Genomic DNA, 8,316 nt, shown 5'->3' on the forward strand with positions numbered 1-8,316 from the left:
GACTTCCTGCTGTTGTGGGCTGTTGAATGTCTGTTCTCCCAGATTAATCTATTTCTGCGTGCGAGTTCCTGCGACTATTAGGTTTTTGAAGTTATCCAGCCATCGGATGTTGAAATGCTGTATTCCTACAGCATTGAATTGGTCCCCTTGTGACGTTCACCTGATGTGGTGGCGTAAGAAGGAACTGCAGATGCTGGTTTACACCAAAGATAGACACAAAATACTGGAGTAACTCAGCAGGACTGGTAGCATCTCTGGAGAGAAGGAATGGGTGACATGTCAGGTAGAGACCCTTCTTCAGACTGCAGACTAAGTTACTCCAGCATTTTGTGAAGTTCACCTGATAGTGGCTGTTGAGCTGGTGAATTCCTCCAGACCTGTGGTAATGGGCTATTTTGTGATTTAGTCTGAAGAAGGGGAAGGGTTACATTCTGAAACTTCATCTATCCATGATTTCCAGAGATTCTACCCGACCCATTGAGTTACTCCAGCACTTTGTGTCCATTTGGGCTATTTTGTTTCTTCAGCTTTGGACTGAGGAGCTGGCTGTGGAGGATTTGGAAGGTAAATTCATGGAACGTTTGTGTGTTAGGACAGTGCGTTCCACTAACTGCTGTGTGTTGTATTGATGTATCCATCCAGATGTGAGTTCATGGGATCATGGAGACAATGGTATGGACAGTTCCCAGTGATTGCATTGTAATATTCTCACATCCTTCCTCAATTATTCATCTCTTTTGCCATTTCAAAACCTATCCTTCAAGATGATGACTAAATTCAACAAAGCGATTGCTTGTATCGTTAAGCAGAGCATGCTGGTGGCACTGTTTGAAAATGACACGGGTACCTAATAACCCAAAACATCTAGCAATAACATTGGCCATTAACAACTGTTTTTCTTTATACAAACATGCCCCTCATTCCTCTTGATTTGTGAAGAGAGAAATTGCACCAAAGTTTGGTATATTTTAATATGTTTGGTATATTTCAGTTCAGAGTACTTAGTTATAATAGGTTTAAATTCAAATACAGTTGAAAATCGGATTGATCCACACTAGGCAAAGCTTCATGCCTGCATGGTGATCAATCTCAATTGCTCCAAGCCGTGCACTGAGAATGTACTAACACTCGTTTTTATATTCTCAAAGGATTCTACATGGATTTTGGAGGAATTTTTATTGTCTCTGGGCAAACCTCCATTTGTCTTACTACATTTTAGAAAATGCACTACATCTGAGAGTGCAATATCTGTGGCTTAACATACAACTGTATTGAAAGGATTACTGCATTATCCTCAAACTTGTGTATGCAATATATCTTTAATATGGAGCTTTCCCTGAGATATTCAAACACTATTTTAATAACAATAATGAATAAAAGCCTGTGTAAGAAAAGCTTTTCACTGTACACGTGACAATAAACTGAACTGTGTAATCTCTATAATAAAGCCATGGGCAACATATCCTGGTGAATGCTGTATACTGGAACTGTAAATGAGAAATACTTGTATAATCTACGTAACAGATCTATGGTACAAGACTTCCTATTGTAATCTGTAATACAAACTATACATGATAAATCAAGTATGAGCTACATAAGGGAACTATTAGATAAAAATGCCATTAATAGGATTCTGCAGCATGAAGAAGGCCCTCATTTATTGCTCATCCCTATATTCCCTTGGGAAGGGTATGATGGACCATCTCCGTGAAATGTTGCAGACCTGCAGGTGAAGGTGCTCCGCAGTGCTTTTGGGTAGCCAGCAATGAATAAGGACCAGCGATAGATTTCAAAGGTCAGGATGGTATGCAACTTGGAGGGGAAACTGCAGTGGAGGCATTCCCACCCACGCACTGCCCATGTCCTTCTTCTTGGTAAAATTATGGGTTTGGAAAACGCTGTCAGACAAGCATGGAAAACCAGCTGAGGTGCGTTTTGTAGATGGTACCTGCCACAGTGACTGGTGTGTAGAGCAATTGTAGCCATAGTATTTATGTGAATGGACATTTGCATTTCTGTATAATGGTAACTTGCAATATATTAATGATACAACTCTGTGCAAGTCAATGGTCAGATTCTAGTTATCTGGCTGAAGTTATCCAGGTCTTTTGCATGCAGACACAGAATGATTCATTTTCTGAGAGTTGCAAATAGAATTAAACATTGTGCAATCATCGGTGACTGTGTGCACTGTGGTGAAAAGAGGCTATTGATAAGGTTGCTGTAGATGGTTGTAAGCAAGCAGGTCATTGCCCTGATGAACTCCAGGAGTGATGTCCTGGCCACTTAATCACCAGCAACCAAAACCATCTTCCTTTATGTGAAGATAGACACAAAATGCTGGAGTAACTCAGCGGGATAAGCAGCATCTCCAAATAGGTGACATTTCGGGTCAAGACCCTTCTTCAGATATGTGATACATGAATCTATGCCAATGATGAATTTTTCCCTTGACCACATGTCATGGTGCAAATCTATCCTGAGCTTCAGAGCAATATGTTCCTGACATAATCATTGAGCAAGATGTTCATTTCATGATACAATTTATGGTATCTTCCATCACTTTATTAATCTTGGTGACAGATATTAATTGTCTGGGTGGTCATTAGCTAGACTGTATTAATTGTTGTCGACTGGGGAGATTTTAGTGCAGGTTTCCACAGTGTGGGATAGATGTCAGTGTTGCAATGTTATGGAACTAGTTTAAATAGAGTTAAGGGCCTGTCACACTTGGGCGTAATTTGCGCGTCATTTACGCGACATCCTTTACGCATCACGACCCGTGTGACGTGCATTATGCGCGCATGGTGACGAAGGTAGTAACGCGCGCGGCGCCCCAGGATTTTGCGATTCACAAAATCTTCGCGTGCCACCTGCGTGACGCGCAAATGACTCCCAAGTGGGACAGGCCCTAAAGACACAGAAAGCTGGAGTAACTCAGCAGGTCAGACAGCATTTCTGGAGAAAAAGATTAGGTGACGTTTCGGGTCGGGACCCTTCTTCAGATTGTCAGATTTCTTCACCTATTCTTTTTCTCCAGAGATGCTATCTGACCCGCTGAGTTACTCTGGCCTTTTTGGGTCTATCTTCGGTTTAAACCAGTATCTGTAGTTCCTTCTTGCAGCTTAACTAGAGACTCGGTTGGCTGTGCAGAGAAGATCGGCATGCCTGCCTGCAATGCTGTCTGGTCCCAGAGCATTCCATGAAAGAAAAAATATTTTTCTTAGTGTAAGTTTTAAAATGAATGCTGAGTGCCATAATCCACATTTAGTATGTCTAAACAAACTAAACAATATATTCCAGTGTAACTGTGTGTAATATATCCATTTGGTGGAATGCAGTGAAAATCTTTATGTTCTATCCAGGCAGAGTACATCGGGCATTGAAAAAGTGCAGATCAAATAAAGTTTGGGATAAAAGGGTGGGTGGCTAGGAGATATTGTTGAGTCCTGAGGTATTGTTCCAATTCATCTGCTTGTCAAAGCCAGTTGCCGTCTGTGGAAACATGGCACAGTGATTCATTTGGTATGAAGTGTCAAGCAATGTATGAATGTACCCTGAGAATAACATCTGTTCGCAGTAAAGTGGCTCAGTTGATATCCAGGCATCGTGGCACAGTGAGTCTGGTGGTATACAAGTCACCAGGGCCAATGGATGCCTGTGTACCTGTAAACTGAAGGATTGTGTCTGATTGTGTACAGATATGTTGATATAGAAAATCTGCTAGTGAACAGTGCAATGACATACTGTGTCATTCAGTGTACATTAAATCTTTTGACACCAACTTACATGGACTTGGTGAGTCTGTTGGTACAGTGTACCTTGTCACAGAAAGTCTATTTCTATATATATGCACACTGACACAATATGCCCATTGTTATTCTGTGCGTTGTTGCAGTACATCTACCAGGTTATAGATTGATGAAGTAAGCCTGCTGGTGCAGCTGTGCATCTTTCCAGTAAAGGTGGCATTATTGGAAATGGGTGCAGAGAATCAGCTGTAGTACTTTGGCATTGGTACAACATGTCTCTTGTTCTGCTTGTGCAGTGAATCTGCGTGCCTGCTTGTGCAGGTATGCATTGAGCCTGCTGGTATAGTTGCTATTGTTACAACATGGTACCTACTGTTTCTGTTGGTTGGCCACGGGTCCTTTGCATTGGGAGGGCAGCCAGCAGCCAGGTCGCGAGTAGGTAGATGCACAATGGAGGTATGTGATCAAGCAGGGATATGGAAAATGGGTGGGTGGGGAGAAGATTGGGGGGGGGGGGGGGAGGGGGGAAGGGTGAAGAAAATGTAAAGGAGAAGAGAGGTATTTAGCACCAGGTCTCTGGAGACAGGAGAGACCCCTGTGAAAGCCCAGACCAGGCAGGGACTGAACGTGAAGAGAGAGTACTGAGGAGAAGTTTCATTAAGGTAAAGACACAGAAACAGATGATCAGACGATCACATTTTACTGGTGAATTGCTACCTGCTGTAGACGTTTCTTGTTGCTGTTAAGTGTGCCTCCAATACAAGACTTGTGGGAAATTGAGCTTCCAAAATACATAGCACAGCTGGTAGAGATACTCCCTCACAGCTCCAGTATCCCGAGGTGAATCCTGACCTCGGGTGCTGCCTGTGTGGAGTTTGCACCTTGTCCCTGTGATCAGATGGGTTTCACCAACACTCGCCACCCAGGTGCTCTGGTTTACACCCACTTCCACAGATATACAGGTCGGTAGATAACCTGCCATTGTAGATGAGTAATAGAATTTATGGGGGACTCAATGGGAATGTGGTGAGAATAAAATGGTTGAGGTTAGGATTATTGTAGATGGTTGGTGTTAGCATGGCCTCACTGGGCTGAAGGGCCTGTTTCCTGTTGTATTTATGTCTACTAGATTCATTTTCTGTTGGCTCTTTCCAAGGTCTCTACGCTAACTTCCTCATAGCTGCCAGATTAACCAATTATGAATTAGATTTATGCTTCGTGTTACAGACAGACCATTCTCACTTCAGTCTGTGCCGTATTGCCCTCCCACCATATACAACAATGCAGTGCAGAGGGAGATAGGTCCTGCACTGCACATCTGCCCTGAGGGTAGACACAAACTGCTGGGGTAACTCAGCGGGAAAGGCAGCATCTCTGGAGAGAAGGAATGGGTGACGTTTCGGGTCGAGACCCTACTTCTGCCCTGTGGGTGTTTGAGGGAATGGTTTAGAGTGACTTTGACGAGTGCAAATGCAGATGGGGAAATGTTGGGAATACTCAGCAATCAGTATCATTCCCGGTCAGCCTGACCTGGGAGTGAATGAGGTCTTCATGCCATTTCCACCTCCAGGTGGTTTACTCTGCCAGTTTGATCACTGCCCATATCAGAGCATGACTGCTGTGTGTGATGGGACCTGAGTTAGATAGTCGTAAACGGAAGTTGTCAATGTTTGGGCGGCACGTTGGCACAGCGGTAGTCTTACAGCACCAGAGATCCAGGTTCAATCCTGACTACGGGTGCTTGTCTGTATGGAGTTTGTACGTTCTCCCCGTGACCGGCGTGGGTTTTCTCTGAGATATTCAGTTTCCTCCCACACTCCAAAAGAGGAACAGGCTTGTAGGTTAATTGGCTTGGTATAAATGTAAATTGTCCCTAGTATGCAGTGGCGGACTGGCCAGGGTGTCAGCTTGCCCGATGGCAAGTGGGCCCCTGATGAAGTGGGCCCCCTTTGTCTCCTAGCAACCAATATTTTTAGACCCAGTCCGCCACTGCGTGTGTGTGTAGGATGGTGTTAATGTGCGGGGATTGCTGGTCAGTGCAGACTCGGTGGGCCAAAGGGCCTGTTTCCGCGCTGTATCTCTAAACTAAATTAAAAAATGTGATGGGAACTCTCAATCCTTAATGATTCTCTCTTCTTACTTTCCAAGCCCAGCTCCTAGTGGAAACGGACACGTTTGGCAGCCAAGTGAGGATCAAGGGCAAGGAGACGGATCACTACCTGTGCATGAACAAGAGAGGGAAGCTGGTGGGCAAGGTAAGCATGGCCAAGGTGGCATGTCCTCACTTTATATCCCTGAACGTCCTACCCTGTTCAGTACATATGTAGGAAGGAATTGCAGATGCTGGTGTTGGAGGCAGATTCTCTGGATACATTTCAAGAGAGAGCTAGATAGGGCTCTTAAAAATAGCAGAGTCAGGGGATATGGGGAGAAGGCAGGAACGGGGTACTGATTGGGGATGATCAGCCATGATCACATTGAATGGCGGTGCTGGGTCGAAGGGCCGAATGGCCTACTTCTGCACCTATTGTCTATTGTCTATTGGTATAAACCAGATAGACACAAAAAGCTGGAGTAACTTAGTGGGACAGACAACATTTCTGGAGAAAAGAAATATGTGAACCTTCAGGTCGAGACCATTCTTCAGACTCGGTCTGAAGACTTCAATCACCTATTTATTTTCTCCAGAGATGCTGCCTGACCCGCTGAGTTACTCCAGATTTTTGTGTCTATCTTCTGTTTAGTACTTTTTTAATGTATAAGAGTGTATTTTTGAAAATAAAAAGACTGTGTACACCAGAAGTTGACTCCTTGTGTATTGCTGGTGGCTGTGTTGTGATGTACGCATCTGGATGTCAGGAATACAGCTGCATGGGCACTACAGCTGGCAAAGGTAGTCTGTGGAACCAGCCGCAGGGCAATGTCACCCATGCAATTCTCTGCTGGGTTCAGTTAGTTCCCCTCACTACACCTGTTTTATGGTCATATGTCTCGGATGGGACAATGGAATTCTTACTTGCTGCAGCACAACAGAATATGTGCATATGTAAACATAATACATACCAGGGGAAGAGAAAAAAAAGTCCAATTAATAACAAATGTAGTGCAGTAATAATATAGTCTTTTGTAGTTCAGAGCTTATTTGTTGTTGTGTTTAATAGTTAGGGAAGAAGCTGTTCCTGAACCTGGACGTCACAGTTTTCAGGCTCCTGTACCTTCTTCCTGATGGTAATGGTGAAATGAGTGTGTGGCCAGGATGGTGTGGATCCTTGATGATTTTGGCTGTCTTTTTGGCTGCCTGCTATTCCATTCTCATTCAAAGCAGCTCGGGGTAAAGGGGAGGGGAGGCATGTTGGTGGATATAGGTCATGGGCATAGACTGGTGTAATGGCCACTTTAACAGGCAATGAATCACTAACTCCTGCCGTTTTGTTTCTTGGCTTCATGCAGCTCAGTGGGAGAAGCAAGGAGTGTGTCTTCGTTGAGATAGTGCTGGAGAACAACTACACGGCCTTAATGTCTGCCAAGTACACAGGCTGGTATGTGGGCTTCACCAAAAAGGGGAGGCCCAGAAAAGGCCCCAAAACCCAGCAAAACCAGCAAGAGGTGCACTTCATGAAAAGGTATCCCAAGACCCAAGGAGAAACCCAGGCTCCGTTTAAATTCACCACCGTTAATAAAAGAACTAAGCGAATACGATCTTCAAAATCCAGTTAGAACACCTCACAACCCTGAACTGTCCCAGAGCATTATTTTTGCATCATTATTATTAATAAAGAAAAGAAACCAAAGGAAGAAGATCTATTTTTGTATATCGTGCGGCAGGTTTTGGGGACAGCGGAGTTGTACGTATTTGTTCCAACCCTTTTAATGTAATCAACCTGTCCTTATTTAAAGGAAAGCTGTTGGTTTGAAAATGTAATTTGAATAAAACACAGAGAAACCGAGATCAAAATGGAAATGAAAAGACCTGGTCAATGAAATAGCCCAAGCCTTCTTTAGAGACTGGCACTGCTGGGAGAGGAGAACGGAATGATAAGGAGAAGATGGATGGATGTACAAGTCTCACTCCTTCAAGCTATGAAGATGATCTTCCAACGGAAGGAAATACAAGGATTGGGAACTGTTCCTGGATCTCAAAATGCTTCTCAAGGCAACCAAACTATTTTTTCCAAAGTGTGACTGTGACCTGTCCTTTGTTCTGGATAGAGCTATTGTATGCTGCTACACGTCAGAAAAACCCCTCTTCTGTTAAAGCTACATAATGAGCAACTATTTATTTCATTTCCATGTATGATACAGGTCCCTTGAAGCAAGCTATACTGCCTCAATGATTAAATGCGAGAACATATTTAAAAATTTGCTCTTGGTCTTTGAAATATTTGGTTCTTTCTGAAAACTTTCAATGGAATTGTCAGCTGGAATGTTGCTGTTTTCATGTGTCGGAAGGAACTGCAGATGCTGCTTTACGCCGAAAATAGATACAAAACTCAGGGGGACTGGCAGCATCTCTTTTAAGGTCGAGACTCTTCTTCAGACTCGGATCTGAAGAAGGGTCTCTATC

At 43.7% G+C, this 8,316-nt stretch overlaps 1 protein-coding gene across 1 annotated transcript in view; it reads left to right on the forward strand.

Moving 5' to 3' along the window:
- fgf18 (fibroblast growth factor 18) overlaps nt 1–8,114 on the forward strand; it is a 103,910-nt gene extending 95,796 nt beyond the window's left edge. The window contains exons 4-5 of the mRNA XM_033030004.1: nt 5,901–6,007; nt 7,203–8,114. Coding sequence (XP_032885895.1) covers nt 5,901–6,007; nt 7,203–7,469 — 374 coding nt within the window. The 3' untranslated portion in view covers nt 7,470–8,114. The remainder of the gene's footprint in view (nt 1–5,900; nt 6,008–7,202) is intronic.
- The last annotated feature ends 202 nt before the right edge of the window (nt 8,115–8,316 follow it).

The sequence above is a fragment of the Amblyraja radiata genome, chromosome 11 (genome assembly GCF_010909765.2).
Source record: "Amblyraja radiata isolate CabotCenter1 chromosome 11, sAmbRad1.1.pri, whole genome shotgun sequence".
Taxonomy (NCBI): Eukaryota; Metazoa; Chordata; class Chondrichthyes; order Rajiformes; family Rajidae; genus Amblyraja; species Amblyraja radiata.